Source organism: Nannobrachium achirus, assembly GCF_963921795.1.
Source record: "Nannobrachium achirus genome assembly, chromosome: 6".
NCBI lineage: Eukaryota > Metazoa > Chordata > Actinopteri > Myctophiformes > Myctophidae > Nannobrachium > Nannobrachium achirus.
Window position 1 is genome coordinate 12,761,415 of NC_137815.1, and position 15,270 is coordinate 12,776,684.

At 42.3% G+C, this 15,270-nt stretch overlaps 1 protein-coding gene across 4 annotated transcripts in view; it reads left to right on the top strand.

Annotated features, from left to right (window-relative positions):
- LOC308287867 (monocarboxylate transporter 2-like) overlaps nt 1-15,270 on the top strand; it is a 39,694-nt gene that overhangs the window by 8,474 nt on the left and 15,950 nt on the right. For all 4 annotated transcript variants that reach the window (XM_080729185.1, XM_080729186.1, XM_080729184.1 and 1 more), the window contains exons 3-4: nt 9,707-9,850; nt 14,858-15,117. In XM_080729185.1, the coding sequence (XP_080585311.1) occupies nt 9,707-9,850; nt 14,858-15,117 (404 nt within the window). The remainder of the gene's footprint in view (nt 1-9,706; nt 9,851-14,857; nt 15,118-15,270) is intronic.

Consider the following 15,270-nt stretch of genomic DNA (forward strand, 5'->3'; position numbering starts at 1 on the left):
TAGATTTAGTACCCCCACATGAAAGTCAAACTACCCAATTTGGAGTGAACTGGATTGAAGTTTTGTCTGCAACTATTCCAGCTCTTGTACATTCTGGTGTCTGGGACTTGATTAGTTTGTGGAGTGGAACGTCGTTAGAAGCATTCCCTGGCTGTCACAACCAGTAAAAACAATAGAAATGAGCTGGAAAATCAGGACTGACTCTCCTCTGCGTGTGCTTGTCTCATCTCACCTGTTTCTTTTTTTAGTTAATGGTGTTTTTGAGAGACCTTGGGAAGACCCATTAGATGGCACAAAAATATGACAACACCGAGATCCAATAGCGGCTTTTAACCCATTTAGGGCCTAGAATTATTCAATGCTTTAACTATTGAAAAATAGCAGATATACAAGCTCACAGCGCAGCACCGAGTGCCGCGCTGCAAGCTTGTAGATCTGTAATTTTTGCAAGTTTTTTGAATATATCTTTTTAAACACTTGCATCTCGAATATTTGCTTCTGGGTGGTCTCTGGAACAACATATTTTGAGATGGGGGTCGGTGAGACTGCTGTTGTGAAATGATTTAATAAATCTACAAGAAAGAAACTACTTCAGAGAGTGCGGATATCCCCTTTTTTTCCTGATACTTACCAGAATCTGCACCCAGTAAACAAAAATACTTTATTACTCTCGCAGAGAGCGCGTCATCTCCAGACGGTTTTGTACCGGCTAAGAGATTTGTCCCGGTCTGCGGCCAAATACATGTAATTTTGGGGGTCCTTGACATGAAAAAGTTTGATAACCACTGATTTAGAAGAAGGATTTAGAAGACATTCATAGAAGCGTGTCAAAAAATATTCAAAGACTTGCGCAAATGTTCATGATTTTTCAAAAATAGCAGATCTGCAAGCTCGCAGCTGTGAGCCTGTATATCTGCTATTTTTCAATAGTTAAAGGGATATTTCACTTTCCAAAAAACTTTTGGTAATGTTATCGTCTAATCAGGCTTTTATGAACACCCTGAACAGTTTTTAATCTGCTTGATTCAATATTTAGATATTTGATGTAAATGTTATCAGGCCCTCCAGGCCCAGGGCCTCTTCCCACACACACCCATTGTAACTTCAAACCTCATTTTAACCATGATAGATTCATTATTTTTTCTGGTGACTCATACTACCCTCCTAATACGTGAGCAGGCCGTGTTTTTTCGATAACTTTTTTCATTTATTTTTAATAATTATTTTTTGTATTTCATTTTTTCCATTTTCCCAAACAAGTATTAAAAATAAATGAAAAAAAGTGTCACCAGAAAAAATAATGGGTGTTTTTAATGAATCTATCATGGTTAAAATGGAGTTTGAAGTTACAATGGGTGTGTGTGGGGAGAAAAGCCCATAAGGTGTTTCCCTGTTGAAAGTGGAATATCCCTTTAAAGCATAAAATACTGGTCAAAGTGGTTCAAATCTAAAGCGACGGAGATTCGCGTACCCGGTCTAAACGGCTTAAGTGAATTCATCAGTGGCTTGCCTGCAAGGTTATAGGACAACAGGGTGCCCGGCTCTCCTGCAGTCCAACACAGAGAGGCCTTAGCCGGTTTTGAAATATTCCCCTCCACCGTGGCTCCGGCACGGGGCTTCATCATAATGTCCTTGGCTAAGGCTGGGGCAATGTCACCCGCTGGAGCAGAGAGACAGGGGGAATATATCAGAGGAAAGGGTTCAGCACATCGGGGTCCAGCCAGCCAGGTCCCCACGGGGAGGGAGTGGGACATGACAGCCTTTTCAGCCAAACCTCTGACTCAAGGAGCCTGAGTGATAAAGTTATAACGGAGGAGGTGGAAAAACGGCAAAATGCAGTCTGGGAAGCCACCCCTATCCCGTTTAGTTCGGGAACGCAATTCTGTGTCATTTTAGATTGGAACCACTTTAAAGGGGAAGACCACCCATTTTCAATATTGAACTATGTCCTTAATATACCGGCTTAAAGGAGTTGTGTGGAAATAGAAAAAATGTTCCCCCCCTTCTGTGTTGCCTAGAACTGGAGGATTGATTTTGGGGTTTGTATTGTAAAGTACAACTTGATGACATCACACCTTTGTACTTTACAATACAAACCCCAAAATCAATCCTCCAGTTCTAGGCAACGCAGAAGGGGGGGAACTTTTTTCTATTTCCACACAACTCCTCTAAGGTATATTAATGACAGTTCAATATTGAAAATGGGTGGTCTTCCCCTTTAACCATTATTTTATGCATTAACTATTAAAAAATAGACCAGGTCAACCTGGTTGTGCCAGACCCCCTGTCTGTCATCATCATTTATGACATCATGCCTTTTGTAGGCATGTCATCATCATGTGAGATTGAAATTCTTTATTTAGGATTAACCCCTTGAGATGAACCATCTCGTTTTCAAGGAGCTCATGTCATCATCATATATACCCTTTATATAGAAAACCCGGACAGACCGACATTTGCTTATGTAGGCCTACCCATTTCATGGGTCTGGCAAATAGCAGATCTGCTATTTTTGAAACATTTTGAACATTTTTTGTGCGAGTCTTTGAATATTTTTGACCCGATTCTATAAATGTCTTCTAAATCCCTTCTTCTAAATCAGTGGTTCTCAAACTTTTCTCATGTCAAGGACCCCTAAAATTGCATGTATTTGGCCGCAGACCCCCATCTCAAAATATGTTGTTCCAGGGACCACCCAGAAGCAAATATTTGACAAAATGTTCGCTTTTAAAAATATATATATTAAAAAAAAATCCTGATTTTTCAAAAATAGCAGATCTACAAGCTCACAGTGCGGCACTCGGTGCCGTGCTGTGAGCTTGTATATCTGCTATTTTTCAATAGTTGAAGCATTACATAATTCTAGGCCTAAATGCCCTATTGTGACACAGCCACGGGGAGGGGGATGATCGATTTGTGACCCCCTCCCCCTGCACAGTGACCTGTTTAACTGTGTAAACACTACTATGCTCACCCGGGTTTTTTCTTTCTTTTTTTCGTCCCCCCGGGCAGATATACTGCGTGGTGGAGTTGAAAGCGCGTGCATACGACAACCTAGTTGCAACTGCATGCAGTATATAAACTAATGTACGAGTGTTGTCTAGGAAGTCTGAAAGGGTACTCTATCAAATGAGCGACAGAAATGAAACAGTTCGGAGTTTGTTAGAGTAAATGAATATATTTAGTACTAAATGGAGATAGAGGCTTACAGATCATACAGCAATGCATGGAAAATCGTCCAACAGCCTTGCTCTCTCTCGGAATGATTCTGACTTAAATACAGCACAGTGGTAGCAGTTTGGTCTCTCAGGCCGGATTTACACTGCAGTCAAATCCAGCCCAAATCTGATTTGGTTCTCAAATCTGATCTTTTGGCCCGACTTTTCACACTGCATTTGCAAGTGACACAGATCTGATCTGTGCGTTCTGACTGATTTTAACAGCGTCAGCCCAAAGCTGCCCGCGGCGACATATCTGCTTTGGTTACCGTGGTAACGACGTAGGCGTCATGACGTCACTACGTCGACGCTAGTTGATTACGTTCAGGAAATGCGACATAATGGACCATAGTAAACACACGTTAATTGTTTTTCTCTCTTCTTTTCTTTACTCTTCTGTTCCGTTCTTCTCTCTGGTTTTATCTATTTAGCTCACATGTTCTCTCTCTTCTCTCTTGTTTTTCTCATTTGCTCAACGCACTGTAATCAAATAGTAAACACTCGCACTCTGTAATGGCGTCATTACAGTGGAACTCTGCGCGCTCGGGTCGCGCAGCAAGTGACGTTTGGTCAATTTGATATGACTTGCATGTGACTTGCATATAACTCAATGGGGTGGATGTGGTTACTGCTTTCAGACTGAGACAGATGTCCTCAGATCCGATATGGATCGGATTTGAAACCACCTCTGGATGTGGTTTTTCAAAATCGGATTTCATGTGACCTGCATGTGACCTGTCTGGATTTAGACTACCTGTATTTAAAAAAAATCGGATTCCACTTTTGATGTGACTCAGATCTGATTCAGGCTAGATTTCAGTGGCAGTGTAAAGCCGGCCTAATGCTGCGTTCAGATGGGCTCAGGCAAGCGGTAGACGGCAAACCGGAAGTCATTTTAGTGGACGGGAGTAGAACGGCAAACGGTACAGTAGTCCGGCAGTCGAAACCGGTGACGGTAAACGGCAGACGTGCCGTTCAAAGTTAAATTAATTTATCTTTTTACCGTGGTACAGGACGGAATCTGGAACCGGATGTTACGTAGCTCCATCTCACGGGACAAATTCGAGCAGAGCGCCAACACACACAGAACACACATCAGCCAGCAGTAGCAGAGAGAGCAGCATGGAGCCACCTCAACCACCGCAGCGCGCGTTTTCATTTTGCGCGAGCGCTTTAGATAATTAATTAATGTTGCCGTACCGTTCCGTCGGGCATATTTTGTTCTACCTTGCCGTACCGTCCAGCAGGTGGTGCCGTTTGCCGTCTACCGCTTGCCTGAGCCCATCTGAACGCAGCATAAGTCAAGAACTCTTTGATGCATCAGCATAATAGCAGTAGGTAGGAAGACAGACGGATCCATGTGAGACTAATGTCACACATGGATATTACAGATCATTCGATTTTCAATACACATCTGTCATCTGTAGGAGGAAGTTAATTCATTTAGATGATTAACATTCAATATCTCCTTAATGGTGTAGAAATGTGAAAACGGAAATAAACAACTTAAACATTTCATTCCAAAAGAATTGAAAAAAATCCTCAAAAGATAGCACATCCCAAATTCGAAACCAATAGAAGACAAAGTAGTCACATTTCCACTTTTTTATCGGCACACCAAAAAACGAAAGTGTACAGCAGGGGTTTTCAAAGTGGGCGACGGCAGTCCAGGGGTGCCGCAAGATAATTTGATAATATTTGGAATTTATTTGGACACTTGAAAAAATATTTAGTATCATTTTAAACTTGAAGTACAAAGTTATTTTCAGTCAGTTCTAACCAAAATGGCTATTATCTCAACGTTTTCCTCGCAACATAATCACTAAAATATTGTCACTGTCAGGCAGAAACCTCAAAGCACAGGCGTTGTGTGCTTGTAGATCTGCTGTTTTCACTAGTTTAGTACATTTTATAGATAGTTTAGTACATCTTGTAGATCTGCTGTTTTCACTAGTTTAGTACATTTTATAGATGATAAATACAAAACAAACGGTTTTGGACATACAAGGTTTCCACCCGACAACGATGATATGCTATAAATATAAGGTGCTGTGAGTGAAAATTATAATGTAGGGGTGCCTCGGATTAAAACAATATTTATGGGGTGCCCTGAGACAAAAAAGTTTGGGAACCCCTGGTGTACAGTACATGTTTTCAGCTAAGAGTCTTCATCAGCCTTGAGAGTGGACAGTGTTTTCATCTCTCAGCGTGACATCTGTGTTCACATGACTGAGGAAACGACATGTCTGTTTGTCTATGCCACCCACAGTACCAATCTACTGTAATACCTGGCCGATTTATACTTGGTGGCGTGCCAGTGTCGCACACAGAAAATGGACAATCGACAAGCCACGAGCCGATGCCCCACGCGGCGCACTGCAACACGTTTTGACCGGATTGCAGCTTGTAGATCGGCTATTTCCACAGGCTTCAGGCAGTGCACATGTCACTGCCAGCCTTCCAGGAGTGTCTCTTATAGCAGTGGTTCTCAACTTCTCAACCTTTTCAGGCCCCAACCCCCAAAATACTCACATTTTAACTGGGGACCCCTCCACCCTGACGAGCACTAAGAGTTGAGGCATTACATTTTGTATAACACGGTTCTATTGTGAAAATAGCAGATCTACATGCTCACAACGCCTTGCGTTGCGAGGCGTTGTGAACCTTGTAGCTCTGCTATTTTTCACAATTTCTGCCAATGTTTAATTTGACATTTTAGAGGTATTAAAAGGTCCTTAAATTCTCATTTTAGAAATGTGCACATACCCTCTATAAACTTAAACTTTATGTTGTTTGTTTACTCTTGAGTGAGAAAACAATGTTGCACATTAAGTTAATCATCTGGGGACCCCCCGAAATAATGTGGGGACCCCCCTGGGGGTCCCGACCCACGGGTTGAGAACCACTGTCTTGTAGTAGAAACATCCACACAGTTGACATAATTCCACATTTGTCTTGTACTGTACGCAGTAGTCGTATAGGAAGTAATTTTGTTCACGGTTTTGTTCACAGATAATGCATTTTAGACAATTGATTTGCCTGCACGCTACAGTGTTAGTATTTGTTTGGTTTCCTCTGTTCTTCTCACAAGCAGTGATTTTAATGCAGTGAAATGTAATCAACCGCATGTAAACAAGGTCTTGAAGGAAACTGGTGTTTGCACAACACGAAGGCCTAATCCTCTTTACTGTTTACTGGGCTGTGTGTGTGTGTGTGTGTGTGTGTGTGGGTGGGGGTGTGTGTGTGTGTGTGTGTGTGTGTGTGGGTGGATGTGTGTGTGTGTGTGTGTGTGTGTGTGTGTGTGTGTGTGTGTGTGTGTGTGTGTGTGAGTGTGAGTGTGTGTGTGTGTGTGAGAGTGTGTGTGTGTGTGTGTGTGTGTGTGTGTGTGTGTGTGTGTCCACAGTCAGACAGAGACCCATATCACCACTGCCTTGCTAGACTGCAGCATTTCAGTAATTATGCCAGTTGCAACCAGAAAAAGGCAACAATTGCATCAAATCACCATCATCTTACAATGTCCAAAATCACAGACTGTATCTAGTCTCATATTGCGGAATCAATATAACATCGAGATATTGCCCGGCCCTACCGACATGCCAGTTTGATTGATACCCTGCAGTCTAGGGCATTCACCAAATATTCGAATATTAAAGTCACTATTCGACGTTGTTCACCAAAGTCGAATATTCGCTTTTTATTTTATTTTATTGTTTTCTCTTTAAGAAATATATAGTTTATAAAGCTTGGCTAGATAGGAAGTCATAAGAATGATTTGTAAATGCCCCTGGTGGATGAATTTGTTAATGCTCTATACCAGGGGTTCTCAAACCTTTTTTAGGCCATGACCCCCAAAATAAACCCCCACCCTGACAAGCACTTGGAATTGTAGGTATTACATTTAATGTGACTCAGTTCTACAGATAAATATTGTGAAAATAGCAGATCTACATGCTCACAACGCCTCGCAAGGCGTTGTGAGCATGTTGATCTGCTATTTTCACAATATTCGACTCTTGCTTACTTAATATTTGACAGTTTGGCCAGTCCTGTCGAATATTTGACTATTCGAATACTTTGAGGTCGAATAATTCGAATACTAAAAATCACTATTCGCGAATGCCCTACTGCAGTCAATCAATCAGTCTATGAAAGAAAAAAAAAAAGGTTAATAGCAAGTAGCGAGAAGAACTTTGCACCAGAGTTGACTGCAGATTCGGAACGACTGTATTGCGGCAATGTCATTCTCTCGTGCAGGGTTATGAATGAAGGGGAGAGAATGACGGCATATAAAGGGCTGTTTAATTGCTGATTGATCACAGAGTGCAGTGTTTTACATTATCAGGCCAGGGCGTACAGTAATGACTCACTGGCTACGGAGGTAAAGTGAGGGGAAGTGTTTTAAAACCCATTTAGGCCTAGAATTATTGAATGCTTTAACCAGTGAAAAATAGCAGATATACAAGCTCACAGAGCTTGTAGATCTGCTATTTTTGAAAAAGTCGTGAAAATGTGTGCAAATCTTTGAATACATGTATTTTCAAAGCGAACGTTTGTAACTCAAATTTTGCTTCTGGGTGGTCCCTGGAACTAAATGTTTTGAGATGGGAGTCCGTGGCCAAATAAATATCATTTTGGGGGTCCTTCACATGAAAAGGTTTGAGAACCACTGACATAGTAGTCTCTCAAGAACAGACTAGCTGAGCTCCAGTTAAGTGAAAAGGACCTTTTCTTTGACGATGGCTGGCCAGATTGCTGACATAGAAACATAGGTTTTTTCAAAAAAATCTTAGAAGGATTCAAAAGACACTTATAGAATCGGGTAAAAATTTAAATTTTCATGCTTTTTCAAAAATAGCAGATCTACAAGCTCGCAGCGCGGCACTCGGTGCTGCGCTGTGAGCTTGTATATCTGCTATTTTTCAATAGATAAAGCATAAAATAATGATACACAATAATGTGTACCCGTTCTGAATGTTTTAACTCCCACTGTGACGTCCTTGTGCACGCCGTGCCCTCCGTCCGGCCCCGGTTCAAGCTCCGTCGCACGCCGGGAAAACAGCCGGCCCATGAGCCCACGACGACGCGTCACAGCAGCTGCGGCGAGTTGTGGGCTTGTAGGTCGGCTATTTGCGTCGCCGCGTGACGCCGTCGTGCGAGCACAGAGCATAAAATTAGGGTGAGCAACTTCCCCCACATTGTGGCTGTCTGCACTTACTCCCCCAAAACCACCTGATGACTAGGAGGATGTTGTCAATCATAGGGCTGCATCTATCAATATTTTCCTAATTGATTATTCCAGGGGGTCCTCAGAGTTACTACAGGGGGGGGCCGCCAAATCTTTGTGCGATACTGTAGGATGATTCTTTTAAACTAACAACTTGAATCCTCGCATCCCTATTCCGAGGAGAACTTTAGCCCAAAATAGCAGATCTACAAGCTCGCGTTGAGAGCTTGTAGATCGACTATTTTCGTCAAATAGGTTTGGTGTAGAGGGGAAATAGAGCGGACCAAGTACAGAGCGAAAGATCAACTTTACAAAGTATTGACGGCTTAAGTGGTTAAATGTTTGAAAAAACACATTAACATGAATCCAACATAGACTGATGACAGTGCTGTCAAACAAGTCTGTGTCTATCTACGAAATCGATGAAAATCTGTATCACACATTTATACTCATATATGTAGAGGGGGTCCCTGCTTCATCTCTCTCTCAGCTAAGGGGTCCTTGGTCTGAAAACGTTGAAGACGTTCATTTACTTTAATAATTTAGAAGACCATTATTTAAGTATTTTTATTTGTTGTGTAAAAATTTATTAGATCATTTTATTATCAACAAAATCAAGTCTGACGGGAGAGGGCCACTATATTTCCACACTCACTCCAGTGGGCCACATTGCATATTGTTACTGTCAAGCAAAAACCTCTCCAGTATAAGAAATAGACGATCTACAATCTCAAAACGCGTCTCAGCTTGATGCGTTTTGAGCTTGTAGATCTGCTATTTTTGCTACTTTTGAATTGGAATCCTAAAATATATTTTGTTATTTATTAATTGGAATCCTGACATTTAACATTTTGATTTAATTTCATATGATATCCATTTAGGTATACTTATGCTAACTTTATGAACTTAAATACAAACACATTAAACATAAAAAAGTCATTTTAATACCAGTCATTCAACTACTAATATAAACTGAAGTAATTAAAGTGGATCATGTTTGCACGTTTATTCAGAATTTAACCAGCGGGCTGCATTAAGTGAAGGTGGGGGCTGCATGTGACCCCCGGGCCGCCAGTTGCCCATGTATGGTCTATAGCAATGAGTGCTATCAGAATTTACTTTTACACTTATTTTAACAAAAGCCTATCACGTACCCTACCTTTAATTACTGATCCAATTATTACTGAAATGTGTCATTTTATTTCTCCCAATCTCTCTCTCTCTCTCTCTCTCTCTCTCTCTTCATATTTCTCCCGTCTTGCAGGACCCGTCAGCAGTTTGTTGGTGACACGCTTTGGAAGTCGGCCGATGGTCATAGTTGGAGGCCTGATGTGTGGGGTCTCCTTCATACTGGCTTCTTTAGCAAATTCCATCATTCACCTGTACCTAACTGTTGGTGTCATTGGAGGTACTGCACCCACAACACATCTTCTGTATTGTGCTTTGAACGCTTTTGACACTGGAATGAGATTTTAGGCTCAAAATGGTAAATAATAAGTTGTTAGCCAAATAAGTCGACCAGATGACTACCACACAATTAGGGGTGTAACTGTTCAAATCAAACTTATTGTTAAAAATATATATTTCTTGTAGATACACTTTTTTAATATGTTAACTTTTACTTTTCAGGATTCAAATTCTAAAATAGCGAAAGTAGCAGATCTACAAAGTATAGAATAGAGCTAAAATGTTTAATCAGTTTAATCAATGTATTCTATTTGTCTGATCTATCAGAATTCTTCTTGAGTAATCAGTTGAATAATCGCTAAGGGTATAATTGATTGTTGCAGCGCTATACTAAAATTCCTTTTGAATCTGACGGTGAATCCTCAGTTTGTTTATCCCCCGCTGCTCACCATTCAGTTCTGTCCTAGTCTTGTGTAGCCAGAAGACTCCAACATGATGACAGTGCTGTCAAACAAGTCTAAGAAATCCATGAACATTTTTAATCTGCAACACAATTTTATACAATATATAGTGGGGGTCCGTCCCTGCTTCATCTCTCTCTCAGCTAAGGGGTCCTTGGCCTGAAAATGTTGAAGACCCATGCTCCAGACTGTGCGATGGAAGCATTTTGGTAAATTGTCAGAGGGCAACAGAATCTTGGCTGGCGAGACCATGGTTCTGTCCTGATGATGATGAAGGCCCGGTGGGGGTGCTAACCCCCTTGTCCAAGGCTCTCTGTGGGCCGGCTGGCTGTAGGTCCGGTTCCCCTGGCTGGGCTGAGCCCAGGTGTGCCTGGGCCCAGGGCGTGTGCCCTGGCCTCTGGAGCAGCGGCCAGGACGGTAATTAACCCATTTAGGCCCACTGTAGAATTATTTAATGCTTTTGAACTATTGAAAAATAGCGGATATACAAGCTTGTGGATCTGCTATTTTAGAAAAATCGTGATTGTTTTTTCTCAAGTTTTTGAATACCAGTATATCTTTTTAAAAGCAAACATTTGTGGGGCGCCCACTGGCCCACTTGTCCAGGCATGGATGCCTGGCGGCGTTGCCGGTTCGATTCCCGATCCGGACAACCTTTGCTGTGTGTCACTCCCCCATCTCTCACCCCTCAGTCTACTGTCCAAAAAAAAAAAAAAAGAGACATTTGTAACTCAAATATTTGCTTCTGGGGGGGTCACCCAGAACAACCTATTTTGAGATCGGGGATCCGCAGGCAAATACATGTCATTTTGGGGGTCCTTGACATGAAAAAGTTCGAGAACCGCTGATTTAGAAAGAAAGATTTAGAAGACATTTATATAGAATCGCGTAAAAAAATATTCAAATTCTTGCTCAAACTTTCCATTTTTTTTTTGCCAAAAAATAGCAGATCTACAAGCTCGCAGCGCGGCACTCGGTGCCGCGCTGTGAGCTTGTATATCGGCTATTTTTCAATAGTTAAAGCATAAAATATCATCTAACATGACACAGGTTTCCGTTACCCGGTCCAAACGGATTAAGACAGACCTGTCCCTAATCCCAGAGAGCGTGGTCTCTTCCGCGGGCCCCCTCCCCCCTCCCCCCCTCCCTCCTCTGTTACCCTCCCCCGTAGGCTCCCGTCCCTACCGCTCCTCACATGGGGGTTGGGCTGACACCCTGTGAGGCTCATTACCCTGCCACAGGGTGGCGCCCAGGATTAATAGGGTCCCGGCGCGTGGGCCAGGCCACGTGTGGCGCCCGGGGCCGCCGCGAAGCGTGTGTGTGCCACACCGCTCCCCCCGGTCCCCTGGTCCCTGGCACACTGACACATAGGCATTGTGTAGCTTCACTTACAGTAGCCGCCACCCTTCCCCGCACTCACACATACACACGTGCGCGTGCACGCACACACATACACACGTGCACGCACACACAACCTCGCAGGAGAGAAGGACATTCTAGTCACTGCCTGTGCTTGGGTTTCAAGCAATATCAATTATGATTTTTTTAAAACAAATCTTTGGACACTGCTCCTACAGATTCTGCCCAAAAATCACGCAAAGCGGTACACAGTATCTCTAATGTGATGTCATCTAAAGTTTGTGTATGCGACCTGACGGTCGCTTATCTCCCGATTTAGGGAGTCTTACTGGTATTATGATTTATACTGATTATATTCGTGATATCAATCGGTATGCTCTGTCCGTGTCCGAGGGGTTTTGCTACAGAAAATGTGAATATCTGCTTTCTTTTTTTCTTTCTTTTTCTTTCTTGAAACGTTCAAAACTATGTAAATAGGTATTTTAAGAGCGAAGGGCCACAAATTGTATTGTATGAATTGAAAAAACACAGTGCTTAATTATGTTAAAACTGCATGAATTTGGTAGACATGCCAGACTACTTTACAAAAAGGTTTTTGTTTTCACAACAAGAATTTTCAGTTACAAAATGTATTTTTGTACAGCAGTACTGTACTGTATCGGGAGAGTGTTTTTTGCAGGTCTTTCAGTCCGAGTGTATCAAAAAAGCAACTGGGTTAAGCACCGTTGATCCGACCAGTTTAACATTCACCAGGTTAGCATTCACCAGCGTTGGCAGTTTAGGATTTCACCAGGTTAGCATTCACCAGCGTTAGTTTTACTGAGGTTAGGGTTAAGGTTAGGTTTAGGTGTATCTCCGTCCCCCAGACTTTCGTCACTTCCGCGCAGCCAATCACAAGCTTCCGCTGCCTTAACCCAGTTGCTTTTTTGATACACTTGGACTTAACGACCTGGAAAAAACACTCTCCCGTACTGTATCACTCTGGTTTACTCTGGAGTTGCAATGAAAAGATTACTTGGATAAAAACAATCCACGTCAATGCTGTATCAGCTATTAAATGAGACAATACATTTACTGTATCTTATCTTACTGTATCTGATACGACACATTATGGTATAAATATGGACTCATGGCAGGCAGTGTTACTGTTACTGTACATAATAAACATCAAACATTTACATCAAACTGTACATACAGATGGAGGAATGCAGGTATGTACTCAAATGGTAAATATTAATTACTATTAATTGAAGTCGAGTTAACTTCATTTGTCTCAAAACCAAGGTTCTTCAACAGGGGGTCCCCAGAGTTACTACAGGGGGGCCTCCAAATCTTTGTGTGATAGAAACTTTTTTTATCCTTTTTTATTTAACCACTAGAACCCTAGCGTCCATATTCTGAGAACTTCAGCCAAATAGCAGATCTACAAGCTTACAACGCCTCGCGCTGTGAGGCGTTGTGAGCCTGTAGATCGTCTATTTTTGGCAAAGAGCTTTGTTGAGGGGGAAAAAAGAGCAGACTAAGTACAGAGTGAAAGGTCAAGTTTATTAAGTATTGGATGGTTCAAGTGGTAAAATATCTGAAAACACAAATTGACATGAATCCAAAATACACTGATGATTGTGCTGTCAAACAATGAAACTAACTATACGGAATCTATGAACAGGTTGTGGGGGTCCCTGCTACATCTCTCTCTCAACTAACGGGTCCTTGGCCTGAAAACGTTGAAGACCCCTGCTCAAAACCATTGACATATAGCGGAATCATTGTCGCTAAGAAGATAATCGATAGCTGTAATTCACAAAGTATGTTGCATTGACTTGCCAAAATCATGTCTCAGAAAGAATGTTCAGCGGAGGATAGTTAAGAAGGCTTCAGAATGATGGAACACTGCAGCCTTTTCATCTATTATCAAAGACTCATTTGGGCAGCAAGGTGCTCATTTTCTGGGCAGAATCCTATTACGTTGGAACTTTTTTTGGGTGTGTGTCGCTGAACAAATTGCCAAGACTCTTAATTTATTAGCACTTAAATGGAGAAATACTTTTCTTTTTCTGAAACTATTCCAGCTTTCCCCATAATGAGACTTCAGTTGGCAAATGTGAAACAAGATGGAACCGTATCTGTAGAATGGGCCTTAATTTATTTGAACGTGTACCAGCGGTACCGACGCTCAGGAAGATACAGCCAGCTCAAGCTTTGATCATTTTGAAACTCGTCTCTCTGTTCTCCCTGTTTCCTGAGGACGATTCTAAAAATTTCTTCTAAATCCTTACAGTTTTCTGAAAAACGTATGTCGCTACAGCAGGGGTTTTCAAAGTGGGTGCCAGGGCACCCTGGGGTGCCGTGATGGCAAGTACAGGGGTGCCGTGAGATAATTTGATAATATTTGGAATTCATTTGGACACTCAAAACAATATTTATTACCATTTTAAACTTGAAGTACAAAGTTATTTTTGGTCAGTTCTAATCAAAATGTCTATTATCTCAACATTTTCCTCGCAACATAATCGCTAAAATAAGGTGTGTTGGGAGTGAAAATTATGAATATAATGTAGGGGTGCCTCGGATGAAAATAATATTTATAGGGGTGCCCTGAGCCTAAAAAGTTTGGGAACCCCTGCGCTAGAGTATACCAGTGTTTCTCTGCCCTTTTCATATCAAGGACCCCCACAATTATGTATTTAGCCGCAAACCCTCATCTCAAAATATTTTGTGCCAGGGACCAAAATAATTCATTTAAAAATGTTTGCTTAATACGCTTTCACGCATTTTTCTAAAATGGCAGATCTACAAGCTCATATGAACTTGACTTACAGTATATCGATCTATCTATCTATAAGGGTTCCCGAAGGGTTCCCAGTTCGAATCCGGGCTCCCCCTGAGTTAAAGTCGAAGAGTCCTTGAGCAAGACTCTGAAACCCTAGTTGCTCCCGGTGAGCAGTTTGGTGGCTTGCATGGTTTCCACCGCCATCGGTGTATGAATGTGTGTGTGTGAATGGGTGAATGTACTGTAATAATGCACAATCTCTGTAAAGTGCCTTGGATAAAAGCGCTATATAAATGCACCATTTACCTATTTTATATACAGTATGCATTGAAAGCTTGTAGATCGGCTATTTTCACCATTCGTCACATAACAAAGCAAGAATATACGTCTTAAGTGGTTCCTCTTTTTCCACCCTCAGGTTTTGGCCTGGCCTTCAACCTCAACGCTTCCGTCACCATCATTGGCAAGTACTTCCTGGCCAGGCGTCCCCTGGCCAACGGGCTGGCCATGGCGGGCAGTCCGGTCTTCCTGTGTTTCCTGGCTCCTCTCAACGGGTTCCTGCTGCAGCACTTCGGCTGGAGGGGCAGCCTCTTCATCCTGGGGGCGGTGCTGCTCAACTGCTGCGTGGCCGGGGCCCTCATGCGGCCCATCGCGGCCCCCAGGAACCCACCTGCCGAGGTAATAGAAACATTCAAAGACTCTTATTGCCTTAATTCAGGGGTCTTCAACAGGGGGACCGGGACCCTTAGGGGGTCCTCAGAGTTATTACAGGGGGTCCTCCAAATCTTTGTGTGATAGAAACCTTGGTTTGGTGTAGAGGGGAAAAAAGAG